Source organism: Stegostoma tigrinum, chromosome 32 (genome assembly GCF_030684315.1).
Source record: "Stegostoma tigrinum isolate sSteTig4 chromosome 32, sSteTig4.hap1, whole genome shotgun sequence".
In the NCBI taxonomy this organism is placed as follows: Eukaryota; Metazoa; Chordata; class Chondrichthyes; order Orectolobiformes; family Stegostomatidae; genus Stegostoma; species Stegostoma tigrinum.
In genome coordinates, this window is record NC_081385.1 from 17,922,051 (window position 1) to 17,944,424 (window position 22,374).

The 22,374-nt window shown below is 40.7% G+C and overlaps 1 protein-coding gene across 17 annotated transcripts in view; it reads right to left on the reverse strand.

Moving 5' to 3' along the window:
- LOC125467077 (neural cell adhesion molecule 1) overlaps positions 1-22,374 on the reverse strand; it is a 501,070-nt gene that overhangs the window by 156,752 nt on the left and 321,944 nt on the right. For all 17 annotated transcript variants that reach the window (XM_059639028.1, XM_059639033.1, XM_059639029.1 and 14 more), the window contains exons 3-7: positions 19,747-19,959; positions 18,961-19,104; positions 6,316-6,453; positions 5,698-5,815; positions 897-1,060 (exon numbers count right to left, since the gene is read on the reverse strand). In XM_059639028.1, coding sequence (XP_059495011.1) covers positions 897-1,060; positions 5,698-5,815; positions 6,316-6,453; positions 18,961-19,104; positions 19,747-19,959 — 777 coding nt within the window. The remainder of the gene's footprint in view (positions 1-896; positions 1,061-5,697; positions 5,816-6,315; positions 6,454-18,960; positions 19,105-19,746; positions 19,960-22,374) is intronic.

A 22,374-nucleotide genomic window follows, 5' to 3' on the forward strand; every position in this document is an offset into this window, starting at 1 on the left:
GATGTTATCTAGAATGGTGACGAAACGTCTGAAAACAAACCTTCCAGCTCAGCGAGCAAACTCACATCCAGAACCTCAACCTGAGCTACAAACCTTCAAGACTGGTTAATATTCATGTGTAATTTGTTTATATGACCGTAGCGACTATCCTTTTAACTATGTATTATTTCTATGAAGTAATGCAGCTACTTTTCTGTTTTATTCCTTTTTTATATTGAAGATTTGTACCTAAGATGGCCCCATAAAAGGCGACATTATGTAACTTTTCACTGTATTCCTACACCTCTGTACTTGAGTACAAGTGACCGTTGAGGATGTTCTATTTTAATGTTGGAATGCCAATGACCATTTCATCCAACGGTAGTGAAACCTGACAATTGAGTCAGCATCAAGAAATCTCGTTTTTAAATTTACACCTACATTAGGAGTTCACGTATAAAGGAATTTCCTTACAGAAAAAAATTCGTAACTTGGCGCTTTAATTTCAAGCTAGCCAATTATGTTTCAGCTGAAGAGTGAATTGGGTGTTAAAAATGCAACAAAATATTTTTGCAATTCACCAAAGGAAAGTTGTGGTTAAAAAGAGGGAAGAATATTCCCTTATCTCACCTAGTTATAATAGGGTCAAATACTGTACTACACTTGCTGAATTCCCTATCTTTATATTGCCATAACGACTACCCGGAAGCTACCAAATAGTAGATTGTTCAAACCAGGTAAGGAGCATTAATGTTTGATTTGTACATAGTTACCAACAGAATATTGCTGACTGCACAATGCAGGAGGAAGGGTGGAAGATTCATCATCTGCATGTCCCAAAACTGCTGGGAAATAGGCAGGATAGGGCTGGCTGGTCTACTCTAAAGACAGCTGTGTCAAACTGTGCAGAGTTTTACCGAACACTTGGAGGGTGATCTCCAGCTCAGCGTCTCCAGCCTTATTCTGTGCAATGCAGATGTAATCACCATCATCTCTTTTACTGATTTTATTTATTGTGAGTTCAGAGCCATCTTCATTCATAATGTATTTATCCCCATCTGCTTCAATTACCACATCGTCTCTGAAAAAGAACAGGACAAATGAGATATGTCAGGCTAATAACTACAAATCATAGGTTCAGCAAAGAATGTATACATATCTGCAAGATTGGGAACAGTTTTCTTGGAAAACATTGGAAGTTTTACACTCAGTGAATGTAACCTTGCGACCATTGGAGGGCTTTATCATGGTTTAACACAGTTATTATTAAATAGACACAGCAAAACTGTGCCATTCTACAATACGACAAAGCACCAAAGCAGATATTTCTGAACAAAGTTAGCCATGTTTTTCACAATACTTTATTACAGCAATAAATAAAGTCAATTTAATTCTTGCACCAGAGGGGAAAATATTTCAAGGAAATAAACCTACTACACAGAAAATAAAAGATTTTTTTAACCTTTTTAACACTAAAACCTCTTGCACATCATAAAAGAAAGTTAAATCAATTGCAAACAAAGCTTGTTTGGCTCCCATTCTCAGATAGCTTTCCAATTCACATCATAAAGAGTAAAATTGAATTAAAATTAATTCAGATGTATGGGGGCAAATTTAAATAAAAAAGGGGAACAGTTATACATACTTAGCTAACTTAATTACTTCGGTTTTTGACACCCACAAGTATGAAGTGCAATGTAATAAGTTAGGTGTAAAAAATTCAACTGTTTCCTGCAAATAGGATGTGTTGCAGACATAGAACTCTACTTGATGCCAGAGGACCTTCTGCTACTCTTCAGGTTACTACATATTTGATAATCTTAACAAAAAAAAAGCCTCGTGCTGTTGTAGGAACACGCATGGTTAACTCAATGCTAATGTTTGGAAGATTTCAAATGATGTACATCTGCTGTTAAGAAATAAGACATAAACTGATCTACTGGTTTACACACCAGGGTAAAACGACTGCATGGAACACAAAAGCATTTTAATATACACTTTCTTGAAACAAAATGGAACGATAGATCCAGAAAATGATGGCACCAAGTACTAAAAGATCAATGCTTGGTAAACGTAGCTGACATTTTACTTTCCATTATTTCATTTATTACCTTAGATGAGTTAATTCATCCACTAATACTGGACTTCAGAAAAAATGCATTACACACTCCATGTAAATATTCCAAAGTAACTTCTTAACAGTAATGTGATTTTTAATTTAGACTTACATGAAAATAGCTACAATACCCAAAAAAGATTCAAAATAATGACTCCCCGCTCAACATTTAATGTTCTAGTGTCCATTTACAGTCAGCTTGTCTTCACGCCTGCACTATATTTCTTTAATAATATTAGTGGTATTTAATGACTCAGGAAGTGGTAAACAGAAAGCATATAAAACATGTCCAGCACTTGTCTACAACTATTCTATGCCGCTCGGTCATCTTTTACATACTGTAATGCTATTCTGGAGCCTGAAATGAGGGTAAAGGTAGTGGCTGAAAGGTACTGCCACTCTTCAGAACGTGAGCCCCACTTCTAATACATATACAAATGAGAATTAGACCTACTGAAGTCACGTTTTCGCGTGTAAAGTAGTTTCCTGTGGTGAGTGAAGTCAGCACTGCAACTAAACAATTTCACGTGCTGATGGAGCTGTAAGTTTTTAGGCCACAAAAAGCAGCTTTTTAAAACAAAAAGTGCCTGTATTTGTATTGAAATTTTTGTCCTGTATCCTCTCCCCATCTGTGTAGTGTTAATTTTCTTATTATTTTGGAGCAGAGCTACAATCAGACACATACAAAAGTCTTGCAGATCATGAGTTGGAAGTTTCAGCTGATCTGAATCCATTATCGTCTCAACGAACCAGGGCAGTTAGTCACATGTCTTTAGGCTTGGATGGCAAAAGGAGAGGCAGTGTCAAGGAACCAATCAAGGCAACTGTAGCTCATCACTACCCGACACTGCCTGCTGTATACTGTTTCAATATGAAATTGAGGAAGACAGAGCTCTGATTCGTCTGTACTGCCACAGGGAGCTGAACAGCTTTATCAATTCTCATTATTAAAGCCAAAAAGATGCAGAAAGGACATTTGGATGAAAGACTACAACATTGCCTGCATCTGTGGAACTGGACTCACATGATACAGTTTTTCTTTTAGCACTGCATGGAGCTGATGTTGGAAAAAAAACAAAAGGTGATTTTTTAAACATTAACTCATATTTGCTGGAAATGCAGCAATGAAGCATGTGGTTTCTACTATTTTGTCACTTCACCAGCAAAACCAGGAAATTTATCTACATTTGTCAGATAATTTGAACGTGGTTTGAAAAGGTTTTCTACAATGGATTCTTCAAACACAAACTTAGTTAATTGCGCAATAGACAACGTGTATTTATACATGGCATTGATAACTACTATAAATCATTTGGAATGGTGTTGAATGTGTTCTTCTTCTTTGTAACAAAAAAAATCAGTCAATAGACTGCGCTGTTCCTGCTAATGCTATAAGCAATGCAATTAAACAGTTTGCAATCTGAAGTAATCAGCTGAAGGGAGTTGTGTACATCCAAATACTGAAAAAGTACTAGTGAAATGTAGATCATGTTTGAGTAATTGTGGAATTTTTTGTCTTGAATTGCCGGAACAGTGGATAGGGGAGAGTCTGTGGATGTTGTGTTGACGGGCTTGCAGAATTCATTTGCTAAGGATCTACATGGGAGTTCTTAGCAAAAAAAAATCAGTCTAGAAGGAAAGAACTTTGTATTAAGTTAATGGTGATGATGTGGCCATGGTAACAGAGGACAGATATAAAAGATTCATGCACTATTGCCAGAATGTGACAACTAGTGCTCCCCTGGGATTTGCAGTGGGCTTGTTTCTCACTATATATTAACGACCGGAGTGAAAGTGAATACTCATTTACATTAGTTGCAGAGGGCACCAAGCAGCACTGCTGCCTCACAGGGCCAGGGGCCCGAGATCAATTCCACCCTTATGTGACTGTGCAAGCTCCACACACATTCTCCCCGGGTCTGCGTGGGTTTCCTCCATGTGCTCCGGTTTCCTCCCCCAGTCCAAAAATGATGTGCAGGTTAGGTGGATTGGCCATGCTAAATTGCCCAAAGTGTCCAGTGACGTATGGGCTCGGTGGACTAACCATGGGGACTGCAGGGTTACAGAGATAGCGTAGGGGGAAATTGGCCTGTGTGTGATGTTCTTTGGAGCGTCAGTGTGGACTCAACGTGTCAAATGGCCAGTTTCCACACTGTAGGAGATTCTGTAAGCTCGAAAATGCAGCAAGTTGAGAGGGGCAGAAGTTTAAATGTGAATATAGATAATCTGCACATAAAGCTGTGGCTGATGGAATTCACCAAAACTGATGGAGAAAATATGGAATTATGGAGGACTAAAAGGATTTAGGTATCCATTTCACAGAACAAGAGTAGCGGTTACGAATTCAAAATCACAGCTGTAAAGCTGGTTAACCAATACAAGGAATGGTTTAGGAAAGAAGTAAATAGGTATTTTTTTCTCTTCTCACTTCATGAACACCAGAAACATTCCCAAGTGAGTCAATAATTGGTGCAAGGTTGCAACAATTTATTTCCAGATTAAAGATTAATTGATAGATCACTCACTAATCTAAAACAGAAAACTGTTTGTTGAAAAAAAATGAATAATTTTTCAGGTTTTTTGTTTGTTTTGCACTCATCCGGACAATTCACAAGAATTCAAGGGGAATATCAACATGTATTGTGCATGTAATGAGCATACTTGGTTGGCAAGTGCACTTTCTCATTTGTACAGCCATTTTTCTAAGAAATGAGCCAATGAAAAAACTGTCACCAGTTTTACTGAGTTGAACAAGTGTCATGCATGTTCATTCCTTAAAGAACTTAAAAAATATATACGTAGATTCTATTATATGAAAGGGTGCCATACTGTGAACACAACTGACAATCCTAAATTGTTGTCAGCATAATTATTACCATACTCAAGTGTGCCCAGCAAATCCTGTCCAAATGAACAATCACAGCTAATATTATTAATTGTACTACAGGTTTTACAAGTGGAAACTAATTGCGTACAGTTAGTAACTTGCTCATTGCAAACAGCTGAAGGTTACCTGATACAATCCAACGACATTGCATCAACAATATTTGAATCTACACATACTAATTCACAGGCATCTGTTGTTTGCAGACAGAAAGAACATGTAGACACTACAACCAACAAAATAGGTGACAGTCACTGAACTGACTCCCTGTGCAATAATCAAAGTCAACCTGACCGATTTAAAATTTACACAAGGCTGATTGTTAATTGTCCATCATCTTGAACTAGTACATTCTCCATGGCAACCCCTCTATCAGCTTGCTCGTGCAAACCAATCAGCATTTTGCTCCCATACAGTACAAATGTTCACATTCCCTGTAAATTTGTTTTCTTACGAATTATCCTAATGAGTGCAAAACAAAATGCTGTTTTATTCTGTTTTATTCACTAATACTCAAGTTTGCTTTAAAAACAACTATTAATTGATTTTTATATTTCATAACTTTTTCAAAAAAAAATCACTGGAGCAACAAGTTGTAACCTGTTCAACAGAACAGGTCGCTGGACCTTTCCATGATTCATTTATCACTGGCTAAACCAAAGCAATTCCAAAGCAATCGGAATAATTTTAATTCTTGTACACATTTTATAAAACTTACCTCATCCAGGTCACCTCTGGCTGTGGGAATCCATCTGAATCACAAACTAATGACACGGGCTGACCACTATGTGCTGTGGCATTCACCACCATGTCTCGGGGTTGTATACTGGGAGGAACTGTAACAAAAGAAGTGGCAGCATGAATACCATGCAAGGTGACAATACATGAAGGCACTCAATCATCATGAATACCATTTTCTGTGGTCTATTATCCCTCATCATCACCTGCGATATTTCACCATGACATCCCCCATTGCCTCTCAGTTTTCAAGTTCCATATGACCGTTCATGCTTTAGTTTCTATTTACATGCACGTTTTACAGCAAAAGCTTTTCTGTCTTCCCACATCATTACCTCCATAGTTCCACGTATTTATGTTTATATTCTTTTCAGACAGTATTTCTCCGGATCCTGTCTTCATTTTACTACTCGTATTGATGGAGTACAATTTAAATGCAAACTGTTGCTTTTGCTTACGGAACAGTTTGGAACATGAGATGAACTGGGAAATAAAAACTGCATACATTTGGTTTGAACAACGTTTAGTCTAAACTGAAGAGTTTATGTAATTTACCAAACTGAATAAACGAGCAAAATACTGAGTATTAAAAACTTACCATTAACAATAACCCTTATATCCTTGAATTTGATTTCACCACGGGCAGCAATTATTCCTTCACATCTGTAAGTCCCTTCGTCTGTCTTCTTAATGTGGCGAATTTGCAAGTAGTTGTTGGGCAGCATGGTAAAACGATCTAAAGTAATAAAAATGGAGATGATCATTTTATAAAAGTGATCCAAGTAAATTACCTCACAAATCCCATAACTTATAGATTTGCACTATCTAACTTTGGTGCTTTCTCCCTCAAATCTTTTTTTGTCCCCTATCATGATACTATTTCTCTTCCTTGTTCATAGACAGGGTCTGCATTTCTCATCAAAATACAGTTTGTTTCTCCTATAATATTCCTAAAAACTTTCAGATTCCTGGATAAATGGATGACAACAGGAACATAAACAAATACAGCTGTTTGATAAAATGATCTAAATGATGTATTTTGAATGGATGGTAGTTTTACCATGAATGTGGTACAACCTCAAACATGAAATCCTGCTTTGGACTCACAATGACCAGTTTTTGCTCCAACTGTCAACAGGAAATAGCTCATTCTCACTTGCTTGAATGGCATGCTCATGAAGGTCACAGTCCAAAGCACCAGAGTAAAAAGCCACACAGAAAGCATTCAAGAATTGGAGATCTGTTTTAACTGAGAGGGGAAAGAAAAAACATGCAGTTTGGCTGCTTGATAATCTCTGTAATTATTACCTTGAAATTAATCTGCATTTGATAAATTAGGTGTGCATTTTGTTCCTAGTTCACTCACAATGTTACTTTGCAACAAATGGCACATTTCTTTTTGCTGTTATTTTTTAACAGCTGTATCCTTTGTCCAAAACCTGCCTATGTACCACAAAGTGACCATTCCATTTTCCCCATAGCGCTGAATTTTATTTTCTATTTATGGAATTCCTTTGTCACAATTAAGTTTGAGAACAATTATTGGAATTCATTTTACCTACCGATTCAATATGTACTTCTCTCAATTCTCGGTAAAGCTCTTGAAGTAATTTTTCACATTAAAAGCACTATGCTACAAATGTGCAAATACAAGTTCTTTTTCTTAAATCCTGAACAGAATCTCCCAATTCTGACTGTTTTTTTTTGGCAAGTTGGTCAAAAGTGAATCTCAATTATCTAAAAGGATTCCAAAAGAAAGTCATAGCCCATTTCCATTTTGATATTTGGTATCTCAGACCACATCATGTGATCAGAACTGAAAATGGACGAGAAGGGTATAATATGGCACTGTATCTTTTACGAAAAGCTTCTAAACAATGGATTGCTCTTCCCCAATGGGGTGGTGGGATGAGTAATTGGTTTTACAAGCCCCAAGGCATCAACAGTATGGTCTGGAAACTCTGATATTTCCCATTGTTAATTTGCTGCAAGGTCCCTTTAAATGTTTTTTGCTTGTGGACATGGCCTAATGATCTCTAAGCCTCAAGTACACATGCCGGCACAGCCCAGAAAGGATAGATGTCTAGTTGCATTTATTCCCCCTCTGTATTGCTACTGTTTGAATACCCAAACCACAGATCTTCTCAGTTGGATCATACTAAAGGTGAAATATTAATACAAGGGCCTCATCACTTCAGGTGACCTCCCACCCACAGCCTCCAACCTCATCATACACCAGCCCCACACTGCCCATTTCTACCTCGTTCCCAAAATCCACAAAACCAACTGCCCAGGTCAACTCATTTTCTCCGCCTGCTCCTGTCGCGCCAATCTCATCTCAACTTATCTCGACTCCATTTTCTCCCCCTTGGTCCAGTAACTCCCCCCGTATGTCTGTGACACCACCCACGCCCTCCACCTCTTCCAAAACTTCTGATTCCCTGGTCCCCGACACCTCATCTCTACCATGGGCGTCCAGTCCCTATACACCTGCATTCCCCATGCAGGCGGCCTAAATGCCCTCCACTTCTTCCTGTCCCGTAGGCCCAAACAGTCCCCCTCCACTGACACACTCTTCTGCTTAGCCGAACTCAGCCTCACCCTCAACAACTTCTCTTTCAATTCCTCCTCCATCCTCCAGGCAAAGGGGGAGGCCACGAGAACCCGTAGGGGCCCAAGCTATGCCTGCCTCTTTTGTAGGTTATGTGGAACACTCCCTCTTCTGGAGCTACACTGGCCCCAAACCCCACCTCTTCCTTCTTTACATCGATGACTGTATCGGCACCGCCTTGTGCTCCCACAAAGAGCTTGAACAGTTCATCCACTTCACCAACACTTTCCACCCCAACCTCAAGTTCACCTGGGCCATCTCTGATACCTCTCTCCTTCCTGGACACCTCTGTCTCCATTGCTGGCATCCACCTAGAAACCGATATCCATTTCAAGCCCACTGGCTCCCACAGCTACCAAGAATACACCTCCTCTCACCCACCTTCCTGCAAAGAGGCCATCCCCTATTCCCAATTCCTTCGCCTCCGCCGCATCTGCTCCTAAGATGAGGCATTCCACTCCCGAACATCTCAGATGTCCTCATTTTTCAAGGACCGCAACTTCCCCTCCACAGTGGTCGAGAACGCCGTCGACCGTGTCCCTTGCATTTCCCACAACTCATCCCTCACACTCCCTACCCGCAATAATAACCAAAACAGAATCCCCCTCATTCTCATGCACCACCCTAGCAACTTCTGGATCCAACACATCATCCTCCAACACTTCCGCCATCTCAATCCGACACCAAAGACATTTTTTCGTTCCCCACCCTTATCTGCTTTCTGGAGTGACCACTCTCTCCGTGACTCCCTTGTCCACTCCACATTCCCCTCCAGCCGCTCCACACCGGGCACTTTTCCCTGCAAATGCAGGAAGTGCTACAACTGCCCCTACACGTAACCCCTCACCCCGCATCCCAGGCCCAAGAAGACCTTCCACATCAAGCAGATGTTCGCCTGCACATCTGCTAATGTGGTATACTGTATCCGCTGCGCCCGATGTGGCCTCCAAGCGGAGGCTTGGGGACTTCTCTGTGGAACACCTAGGCTAATTCACACGTAACAACTGCACCTCCCAGTCGCGAAACATTTCAACTCCCCCTCCCATTCTTTAGATGACATGTCCATCCTGGGCCTCCTGCAGTGCCACAACGATGCCACCCAAAAGTTGCAGAAACAGCACCTCATATTTCGCTTGGGAACCCTGCAGCCCAATGGTAGCATTGTGGACTTCACAAGCTTCAAAATCTCCCCTCCCCCGTCCGCATCCCAAAACCAGACCAGCTGTCCCCTGCCTCCCTAATCTGTCCTTCCTCCCACCTATGCCCTCCTCCCACCTCAAGCCCCACCCCCATTTCCCACCTACTAATCTCATCCCGCCCTCTTGGCCTGTCTGTCCTCCCTGGACTGACCTATCCCCTCCCCCACTCCCCACCTACACTTACCTTTACTGGCTCCATCCCCGCCTGTTTGACCTGTCTGTCTCCTGTCCACCTGTCTTCTCCTCTACCCATCTTCTATCCTCCCCCCCCTCACTCCCTATTTATTTTAGAATCCTCTGCTGCTCCCCCATTTCTGAAGGGTCTAGGGCCCCAAATGTCAGCTTCCCTGCTCCTCTGATGCTGCTTGGCCTGCTGTGTTCATCCAGCTTCACACCTTGTTATCGCACCTGAAACAGGTTTGGGCAAGTTTGCCTTAGATGCTGATTCAGATCCAAGCAACACACCAACAATGTGTAACCTGATCACGTTAACAACAGCATCGTTCAACCTGAACTAGCAAAATTAAGTGGCTACATTCACTGGACTGTAACACACAGGACTCATCATTTCTATTCAGTGATACTTTTTGACAGCTGAAACTGTAACTGAACTGCAAAGTGGGAAATCTGTTTTCCACATTGTGCCTAATTTTAGTTTCTATTTACAGAATTCCTTGTTATAATTAAGTTTGAGGACAATTACTGGAATTAACTTGACTACAAGTTCAATAAATGCATCTCTCAGTTCTCTGTGAAGCACCTGAAGTAATTTTATAAATTAAAGGCATTCGACAAATGTAAGTTCTTTTTGTTAAAACCTGAGCAAGTTCTAAAATGGCATTACTGAAAGTCATGTAACTGTGATTAAATCTGGGTAGTAATGCTTGGTAAATGTGACAGCTAATGTGTTGTGTACAGCATCAGTTGGATACTGACGCTGTGGAAGCAAGTATAGGAAGGATTTAAATTTTCCTCATTAGATTTTTACATTGCAAGATGCTAGTAGGTTAAGCTACAGTGGACAACTGCTTTCGCCAAATTGCTACTTAAATACCAAAATGTCTCGGGTTTTTGCATTACAAAGAATGATTAGCTGTCAAGACACCTGCAAATTGCTCTGTGCAAGACGTATAATAAAGTAGGGCTGTGCGCAGAACATTGATGCCAAGGAAACAGTGCACCGACACTGATTTCACTGACAGTAGATAAAACCACGAGATAATTTCTTGCTCAAATTATATGGAAATTAAATTCAAATAAAATCTTCTTTGCATGCGTCACAAGCATGTTGACTGCTCAGACAGAATGACACCTACAGGTCCGTTGTGAGAAGGTCTGCAAATAAAATTAATGCTGACAACATTTACTGAAATCAAGCTCACGTCGACAGCAGCTCAGTTAATAGGGGCATTATCTGTCACAAAACTATGTGGAGTTCTCAAGTGGAAAGAAGAAATGGCTTAACTGGACACAATTTCCAAATATTCTTGTGTAACACAGAATATTGTCAGGTGATCCCAACCATCCAAGCACAGAATGTTTGTGTGTGGTAATAGGCAGAAACAAAGAAAAAACTAGATTTCAATACAAAGTCACCGCACAATCTATATGTGTAATACAGAATTAACAGTTTTAAGCCATTGGTCTAACTTTATGCTTCAAATTGTATTATGTAAAACTTTATGGCAGTTAATCAATAGATGAAAATCCTCCGGTTTCAAGAAGAAAGTGGAGGTCATTACCTAATGATATTATCACCTTAATCCAGAGACCCAGTTAAAGTCCTGGGGAGCAGGTTTGAATTCCACCATGCTGGACCGTGGCATCTGATCTCAATAAAGTTTCTGGAATTAAGAGCCTAACCATGAGCATGAAACCATTACCAGTTGTTGGGAAAACCCATCTGATTCGCTCATGTCCTTTAGAGAAGGAAATGTGCCTTCCTTACCTGGCCTACATGTGACTCCAGACCCACAGCAATGTCGTTGATACTTAATTGCCCTCTGGGTAATTAGGGATGGGCAATAAATGCTGGCCTGGCTCATGATGCCCACATCCCATGAATGGATTTATAAGAAGCGCGAGCATGTTAAATGGCAACTAACATACAAGCCTCATTTGTGAGGAAACACTCACAATCGCTCATGAATCAGTTCACTAAGAACAGACAAGTGAGCAAGGGTACGCATCTCACTATTACAGGCCTCGACACTGGCAACCACCCCTCCCCACCATCAAGCAACTGCGGTCATCATTCTCACTCCTAAAGCCTGTTCTGAGGCCTATACCTCAAGGGGTCCAATAGCGAGCAGGTACATATTCTCCTCTTGTTACAGAATAGAGGTCAAGAGAAAGGGGGTTTAGGTGGATCTGTCAAGCCACCTTTTGCTCACCATCTATATACTCCCCTCCCACACACCAAAAGGCTGACATAGAGATCTTATTGAATTGTGGTGCAGGCTCGAGGGGCTGAATGGCCTTGTCCTAATTCTTCTGTGGACCCATGGTGACAGAGTATGCCTTAAGCTAGAAATTATGTTTATTATGTGAAGTAAAATTACACTGGTACACAATAAATTAATATCACATCAAATGCCATTCTCAAGTTAACTTTATTTCATAAACCTGATATTTGTTTTCATTAATCCTCTTTTGTGTTGTTTTGTGGAAAGTAATATATCAGGAATTTGCTAAATATTTGCTAGGGGATCTATCCTCCAGAACTATTTTGATAATGAAAAAAATGGAAATTAGAAAGATTTCACTTCATACAGATTCATATTTAATCAAACTGACAGAAGTCACTTCAAATTACAACTAATTTCCCAAGGTTCTGACATGTCCATTTAGCTATTGCTAGTTGCTGACCTATACCTCCACAAATATTCCCATCCTCCATCATGGGAGAGCCGAGCACATCAGTGGAAAAGATAGGGATGAAGCTTTTGCAGTAATCTTCAGCTAGAAATACCGAGTGGATGATCCATCTCGGCCTTCTCCAGTGGTCCCCAGCATCACAGATACCAGTCTTCAATCAATTTGATTTAATCCACGTGCGGCACAAAATGGTTGGAGACACGATACTGCAGAGGTAACAGGCCCTGACAACATTCGGGCAATAATACTGAAGACTTGTTCTCCACAACTTGCTGCTCCCCTAGCCAAGCTGTTCCAGCACTGATATCCACCTGATAATGTGGGAAATTGCCAAAGTATGTCCTGTACACAAAAGAACCGAATACCAGAGGTGAGGTGAGAGTGACAGCTGTTGAAATTAAGGCTGCATTTGACAGAATGTGGCATCAAGGAGCCCTAGCAAAACTGGAATCAATGGGTATCAGGGGGCAAACACTCCAGTGGATGGAATTATATCTGCACATAGGGAAAATATGGTTGTAGTTGTTGGACGTCAATCATCTCAGCTCCAGGATATCTCTGCAGGAGTTCCTCAGGGTTGTGTCCGAGGCCTAATCATCTTCAGCTGCTTCATCACTGACCTTCCCTCCATCGTAAGGTCAGAAGTGGGCATGTTCGCTGATGATTGCACAATGTTCAGCACCATTCAAGACTCCTCGGATACTGAAGTAGTCCGTGTCCAAATGCATCAAGATCTGGACAATATCCAGGCTTGGGCTGACAAATGGCAAGTGATATGGCAAGAGGCAATCTAATCACCACCCCTTGACATTCAACAGTGTTACCTTCACTGAATCCCCACTGTCAACAACCTGGAGGTTATAATTGACCAGAAACTCAACTGGACTCACCAGATAAACACATTGGCAACAAGAGCAGGTCAGAATCTAGGGATACCGAGGTGTGTAACTCACCTCCTGACACCTCAAAGCCTGTCTGCCATCTACAAGTTACAAGTCAGCAGTGTGATGGACTACGTCCCACTTGCCTGGATGAATGCAATCCCAACAACACTCAAGAAGCTTGACACCATCCAGGACAAAGCAGCCTGCTTGACTGGTCCTACATCCACAAGCATCCACTCCCTCTACCACCAATATTAAGTAGCAGCAGTGTGCACCATCTACAAGATGCACTGCAGGAATGCACAAAATGATCCTCAGCCAAAACCTTCCAAACCCGTGACCACTTCCATCTAGAAGGACAAGGGCAGCTGACATATGGGAACTACTTTCAATTTCCCCTCCAAGCCACTCACCATCCTGGCTTGGAAATACATTGCCATTCCTTCATTGTTGCTGGGTCAAAATCATGGAATTTCCTCCCTAATGGCATTCTGAGTCAAGACACAGCAGGAGAAGAAGGAAGCTCACCACCACCTGCTCAAGGATAGCAGGAGAAAGGCAAGAAAGGCTGGCCAGGCACTGATGCCCACATCCCAAACATGAATTGTAAAAATACGTAACATGTTAAATCATTTTTCCTCCCTTCTCCATCCAGTAGCATTAATACACCAATGGAATCCTGCTTTATGATCTTTTAGAAATAAAGAGGATCAAAGTAAGCATGCTAGAAGGTGTGAAACATTGACCTACTGCACCCTGAAGACTAATACTTACAGTCAGTGGTACATAAATCAATGTTCACAGAAGACTAGGAAATTTTTATCTGGTGACAGTATTGTAACACCGAAACTTGAAAATCTAATTTTATTCTTTCATGGGAAGTGGGTGCCACTGCTCAGGTCAGGACTTGTTCCATATTGCTGGGTGATTCTTGAGAAAAGCCTGGTTAAAATTGGCTATTTCTTCAGTGTCACTGGGGCGAAAAGGTGATTCAGTAGCTAATTTGGTTCTACCATGCGCAGCAACCTGGAAGAGATTTGGGGTCAACAAATAAGATAACGTAGAGCTGCATCATCAGCTGCAAGGCTCCTACATTTAACATGAATCCAGTGACTGTGATCATTAGCTGCCTCCAGACTTTTGCACTCACCAACATAATGGGCATGTTGCTATGTACTGAGTCACTGGTCCACTCTGCTATAACATCTCCACCACTTCGCCAGTCACCAGACATTGTAAGTCCAAACACTGTATTTGCTTGCCTTTCCATTTCTTTCATAAAACTCATCACTTAGTTGGCTTCTGCTATCTTTAAAAATAAGACAAGCTCTGAATACCTTCTTAGAAATTATAAAGTGCAATTCAATGGTGACACACCTCTGTTTAGGGCCGTGATCTGCCTCATTTGATCTCTGGATGAATGCAGCACTGAATGTTACAGAGCCTCTAACTCACAGAGCTACACGGGGAAGTAGGGACATGATAGAACACTGGTCTTGCCTGATGTCTCACTTCACTTTGATATCCAAGCTGGCACCAAAGATAGACTGCGATTTTCTAAACCTTTCATATTAATCACAACTAACCCACTTCGGAATGTGCCCTGCAGTGAAAGGCCAATGAGAAAAGGAATTCACAGATATAAACAATTTCAAGCAGAAACAAACCTTGCAAGACAGCATTCAAATTAATTAGGTTTGGGTTCCAGTTCTTTTTGTGCTTACCTCTATGACTCAGAAATGAATCATATCTATTTAACACTGCTGTTAACGGGGATAATTAATTTGTCATTAATACAGAAGGCTTCCCAACAAAGGTTTATAATTTCTCCTTGGCTGCCAGCCCTCAAGCTCAGAAATAAATTCCGAATGGTCACAGATGCCACAATTTCCACATTAAATATTCTAAAGCCCTGACCAGGTTACAATTAGAGAATTCTCTCTTAATTGAAACTGGATAGATCCTACAACCTGCGCATTCGCATCCCACACACAGCACAAGCCCACTCTTTGCTACCACTGAAGTGATACTGACAAGAAAGAAGGACTAACACCAGCATCCTCAACCAGACCAACATGGCCAGCAGAGGCAGTGACCATCCTTAATCAGCTGAGATGGGCTGGGCATGTCATCAATATAACTGACACGAGGCCCCCCCCACAAACAGGTGCTCTACTCCCAGCTTTGCAACAGCAAGTGAGCACCAGATCAACAGAGACAGTGCCTCAGTGACACCCTCAAAGCCTCACTGGCGAGGTGTGACATCCCCACAGTCACCTGGGAATCAATGCTTCAAAGTCATCCAAAGTGGAGGAGGAGCATCCAGAAAGGCATCGAGCGCCTTGTGACTTGTTGTCGGTAAAAAGCAGAAGCCAGGAAAAGACAACAAAAGGAGTATGCTGCCACACCAACGCCCGACCCACCCTCTTCCCGTGATCACCATTTGCTCCAAGTGTAACAGCTACCACAGTCTCGGTATGATTCTTCAGTCATCTCTAAGGGGATGATGATGGCGACGATAAAGAAGACGATGGAAGATGATGACGACTGACAATAATCATACCAACACTGTTCTTCTTGGTCGTTGGCCATCTGGCCCTCTTGTTTATGACCATGACATGGCACACTTAATCTCTGTCCCGCCTATGTAAGCGTGTGTTCATTTAGAATCACCAAAACTTACAGTACAGAAGGAATCAATTTGCCCCGTCTGACCTATGGTGACTCCTTAAAACAGCAGTCATTTCTAGTCCTTTAACTCTGCTTCTTGTCCATAACGATCCAAGTGTTTCATATTCAACAACTAGTCCAATTCTTTTAGCTGCCAATGACTTTTTTTCTGCCGTCTTTCCAAATTCTTTCTCCATCTATTCTAAACATCGTTTCCATCCTGAACCCTTTGTCTTAATTTTCTATGTTCCACAACCGTTTTCTGATAAATGAAGTCCCCTACGCCAGTAAATCCTAGTAAAACCTTCTCCCTTCCCAAGGCTTTCATATCTGCCTTGCAGTGTAGTTCCCCACAACTGTCCTCAGTATTTCAGGTGAGCCTATCCCATGACGCAGAGAATTCCAGCTTGATCTTCTTGTTTTTATATTGTATTCCTTTGTTTGTAAGCCCAAGGCAGACATCAGTTTTTAACCACCTTAACAACTTGCGTTACCACTGTGAAGATTTAGGGATTACAATCAATATGCACAGTGGCTCAGTGGTTAGTAGCGGCCTGGGGCCCAGGTTCAATTCCACCCATGTCTGTCTGGAGTTTACACATTCTCCCCGTGTCTGCGTGGGTTTCTGCCGGTTTCTCTGGTTCCTCCCACAATCCAAAGATGTGCAGGTTAGATGCAGCAGCCATGCTAAACTGCCCATAGTGTCCAGGGACGTGTAGACTGAGTTGGTTAGCCATGGTAAATACAATGTTATAGGAATAATGTGGGGGTTGGGTCTGGGCTGCATATACACAGTATGTATATGATACAAATTTGAAAGATGCAGATGAGTGGAGAGAAGTGTGTCTCAGGATTGTTTGGTGGTGCCTTGGTGAGTTGCTAGCATGATTTTCTAGATGTTATTGTCACTGTACAACAGGGGTGGAGTCAGTGAATATTTAAGCTGGTGGATGATGTGTCAATCATCCAGGCAAGCAGAAAGCGTTCTGTCACGTTTGTAGATGGTGGGAGTCAGGAGCCAAGTTATGCCCCACAGGCATTTCCAGTCCCTGACCTGTTCTTGCAGCCACATTAGTTAAATGGCTGGTCTAGTTCAATTTGATCAGTAGTAACCCTCCAGGATGTCGGTACTGGGAAAGTTAGCATGCTAATGCTATTAAAGGAAGATAGCTAGATTCCCTCTTGTTGAAAATAGTCATTAACATTCATTCCACACAAATTTCAGATAACTGCTACCTATTGCTCCTTGTCTGGACACTGTCCAGGTCTTGCAGCGTTTGACCATGCACAGCTTCAGTGTCTGAAGTGTCACATTAGGTGCAAAATATAGCGTAATCATCAGCAAAGATTCCCCCTTCTGAGTTTACAATGGAGGGATGATCACTGATAAAGTATTTGAAGAGGGTTGAGCCAAGAACACTACCCTGAGGAGCTCCTACTGTTCTGCATTTGAGTTGTTTCACTGTCAACTCTCTTTACCAGCTTACCTTTGTCCTAGCTACAACTTCAAACAGCAGTTCTCCCAATTCCTTCTGACTTCACTTTTGCTTGGATGTGGTGATGCCATGCTTGGTCAAATACTGCCTTATTGCCAAGGCTTGTCCATGTTTGGACAAGAACTGAGTGGTACTGACAGAATCCCAGCTGAAAGTCAATGAGAAGGTTACTGCTTTCTAAATGCTGATGGGAAGTATTGTCACCAACACCTTCGCACACTTTGCTCATAACCCAGTCGATGGGTCGCATGGTAAAAGTTGCACTTGTACTGCTTTTTGCAGATCTGGGCAACTTTCTTATTTTTGGTTACATGTACTGGAACAGCATAACTCGAGGAGTGGCTAGCCCTGGAGCACAAGCCGTCCATGGTATCAGTGGGATGTTGTCAGGCCCTCTACTCCCAGCTACATAGATCCATTCAGAGGCTGACAATTGTGTATGGGTATGATCAAGTTTCTACACCGAACAACTGGTACTATGAAGGTGGTGTCAGGTTCCTTAATATTATGTGGAGTGAATCGAGTTTCCTGAAAACTGGCAACTGAGGTGAAGGGAACCTCAGGAAGAGGCAGTGAAGAGATCATCTGGCTGGCAATTCTGTCTGATGATGGTTGCAAATGCTTCAGCCTTAACATCTGCACATGCATGCTGGACATCAGAGAGGTCTCCTCAAATCAGTCCTCCACATCCACCGTGCGTGATTAAAAATAAATGACAGTCTACCCACCATGAATGTTCCCAAGCCCAAGTAACATCACCACTTTCATTATATCAACCGTTCAGTGTGGAAACTTGATCATACCCATACACAATTGTCAGCCTCTCGATGGATCTACGTAGACAGCATCAAGCTCTTTCAGACCACTTTCGCTTTTACAAAACCACATATTATTTTAAGATTAAATTAAAGAACAAAAAGATATTTCAATCTTCTTTCCTCCATTGTTACCATTACATTAAAACCTTCCTTCCTCACCTAAAACCAGGACAAGTAGCTCTACTTCTTTCATTAACAAGAGGAGGATGATCCATTTTGCTGCCTTTCTATCCTTTCTCTTTGTGTACTAAGCCCAAGTCCCCATTAAAATCTTGACTTCCCTTCCTAACCCCCATGCTAGCTGACAATCTGGAGGAGTACATTGTCAATTTTTTATTAAAAACAGGACAGCACATTCATGTGGTAGTCTAACCAGAGCCAATTAAGTCCAAATGTGGATAAAGAATGTCAAAAAGCAAAGGGCACTGTTTGCCAGTTAGTGAATGCTGTTTTCATTATTACCAACTTTCATTAGTCATGAACACAACCCAAGAAGCATAATTATAGGAACAAACAAACTGGATACTTTAAACTTAAGTATTTGAGGACACGCACCAGTACAATTGTGGTTAATTACCAACTAATCAGGAATGCAATTGCAAAAATATTTTTGCAATTACAGTTTGTAAAATTACTATTACTATTACAGTTTGTAAAATTGGCGATCATAGATGAATTTTTAGCTCACCATCTTTCTTCATTAGAACATCTCTACCCCTGTGTTTCCATGTGATGGTAGGTGGAGGTGAGCTGACAGAATCACAAATGACAACTGCATCATCACCCACTTTGAACTCTTGTGGCGAAGGGGCATGTCTGAATTCAAGTTTCTCTGTTGAATATAAAGAAAAAGACGCAAAACGCTTAGGAAGTGTATGTAAATTTATTCATCCTCTTTGGACCTCGTTTCTTTCCCGATCTTCTTCTATCTCAGGCAGGTACTTGACATTTTCAACTTTTAAATATGATAGAAGTTACAATTTGAGGGAAAAACATTCATTGCTATCTTGGATAGGCAAAGTAAAAATTGCTCGTGCCTATTAGGATAGCAGCTTTGCACTGGTCTAGACAATAAAAGATGGAAAATATTATTTTCAAAGAGGAAATGCAGAGATTTCCATAGCTGTGCTCAAATTGTTCCTTAAGATGAGATCTAACTTTGTAAATTTTTGGATAAACAAAGCTTCTAGCAATCAGCCTTGCCAAACCATTGAGATCAGTGGGATTAAAAACTGTGGACTGCACATCTCAAGCAAAATCATGGTGATGCTGCGGAATGACAAAGCATCAGAGAAGAGGCCCACGTTGTGGCTCAGCAACCTCAGATGAAGAGCCTTGGGGCCTTCAAGATTTCTGTTGGAGACTGAGAAAGGTGAGTGAGGTCTTGCAACTGGGCTATCAATGTTAAGATATTTGCTTAAAAACGTAGACCCATCCAAAAAAAAACTTTAAAAAAAATTGCTAAATGTCTTACGGTAGATCTTAACATTCACTGTAGCCTCTGATTCGTTTCCATCTTTTGACGTTGCCACACATTTGTAAATACCAGCATCATCAATCTGGGCACTGTAGAGAGTCAGACTATAGGATATTTCATTAACTCTTGCAACAGCAATCCGTTGTTGATTTGGATCAATTTTTTTACCATCAGGCAGATACCAGGAAATGCTGCTAACATCTCCAGTCGCTAAAATTAGAAAAACAAGAATAAGGCAATGAGTATGAACATATTTAGCTTATAAATTCAACACACTGCTTCAGTTAACTACTAAATGCAGATTGACAGATTAGAAATCAAAGGTAACCTGAAATCTGTCCATTTATGAGCTATCCAATGTTTGTCTGTTGTTTGGTTTCAAATATATATTTATCTGAATATATTTACACCTAATATTTTGTAATTTGCTTTTTGTAAATGCTCAATTTAAGATTGCAGACTGGAAGTTATGATGAATTGCATCAGAAAGCATGAGCTTAACACCTTTGTATGACATTCATCACAATGGCAAAGCAATTATTAAACCATTTAAACTGTAGTGAGAGAAATGCCTAGTGAAGACACTGAAGCTCTTTTCATTAATAACAACCCATAATCTGCTTCAATCTCTTACATGTTGATATTGTTAAAAACACAAAAATTTTAACATACTAATAAAGATATCAGACGTCATTGTGTCAGTTATTCAATTCTCAATATTGAGCGATTCATTGAAAATTACTCTTGTAAAATGCTACAATGATCCTGGAATTCTCCATTACACTGAATACATGCACGTTTACTAAACTATAACGGATAAATGTTTCCCATCTTAAACATGAGACCACTCATCATAAGTGACAGTGGAAATGGTTTTCTGATTAAAACTGGGCAATTAATCTTTACTCAACTTCAAAATGGGGATATGGGATGAAGAATGGATGGGTAAATGGAGTTAAGATACCAGAACAACCATGATCATTCCTGATAACTTCCGATTTGCCTGGCTGACGAGAATTTATCCACCTCCGTCATTAAGAAATACTCAACGATCTTGCCGCCACACACTGCTGGAGCAGAGGTTTACCTCAGTTGCGGTGACAATTAGCTTGTGAAGCAGCGTGATGCCAGTAGTGTGGGTTCAATTCCTGCACCAGCTGAGATTACCATGAAGAACTCTCCACCTCAACCTCTCTCCTCACCTAAGGTATGGTGGCCCTCAGGTTAAATCACATAGAAGCTCTATGGTCACTCAAATGGGCAAGCAGTAGGAAGCTAGTCTGCTGCCTGCATTACATTGACCAGACATAGGTTAATCATGCATTGTTCCAGGTGTGCATTTAATTTCGCCCATTTATTTTTTGAGTTGTAAATCTGAAATACCAAATGTACTTGCTGTTGGTTCTCTACGCCACATGCTACTCTAGCAGACATTATCAAGAAAAAACTTTTTCATTCAATTTCTATTGCTAAGCATTTGATAAAGAAGATCCAGAGAGCCAGTTCAATTCTAACTCAGGCCACACCGTGAATCATGCAGTCAATGTTGGTACATGAGTCCAAAGTGCTGTGAAAACTTTGAAGCAACTCTGTAAACAAAATTTGTGTAACCACGATCAGTCACTTGCATGTGTTAGCAAATTCCAAAGGCCCCATACCGCTGGAGAAAAACAGAGAATCATTGATTAAGTCTTGCTATTTACAATCAGATTGTTCTGAAAGTAGAAAGTACGCAACATCGCGTCACTGTTCTAGAGACTTCAGGAGTATAAGTCAGAGCTGATCTCAACCCATCATGTGTCTGCTTTGCTGCATGCTCTTTAATTTTCATAATATACCAAAGATTTTGTGACACAGAATTTGATGTTGATATGTCACAATTTACATAATAAAAGCTGAAAAGTGGACAGATACTTGGAAAGAAGGTGTCCAATTTAATATTTGTTTTGTCAACAACCACTCAACACTTAATCTGAAACCTCCAAATGACTGAGCAATTTCCATGATTTAAGCATTTCTTTTAATGTACAAAAAATCACTGCATTTACATTCCAATTAACTTCCTGACATTTAACAGATTTTGTTCAATCAAAAACAAGTTTACAGTTGAAATTAGGTAGTCATTTTTCTAACTACAGTTCTGCCTAATTTAATCCATCCAATGTTGAATAAACATAATTCACTGCTTGATTCTCACCTCAAAATTGTAAATTTCATTACTATATCAATAAAAAATTAAGTCAAAATCTCACACAGCCAATTTGATTGCTATATTAGATCTAATTACATGTAATGCAAATATAAAGAGTGTCTTTCCACTTCAGCCCATCTAACACACACTAGCAAAGCATACTAAGAAACTCTGCAACACAAACCTACGATCTTCATCCATCAATTTCAGTGACTGCAAAATCACACTGACTTGAGACTCGGATGATATGCATGCATCAGGAATACCAAACAGAAAACCTCACCTGAATCAGCTCATTTGGCTCATCCCAGGACATACACTGTGCTACCAAAGAACAAAGTGACTAATATGAAATTTCTCAGTACTGTACTGTGTTGTGATCTTGCTTGATAAAGCGTTGAAAAGCACAAGAGAAAATTGAAATCAGACAGATG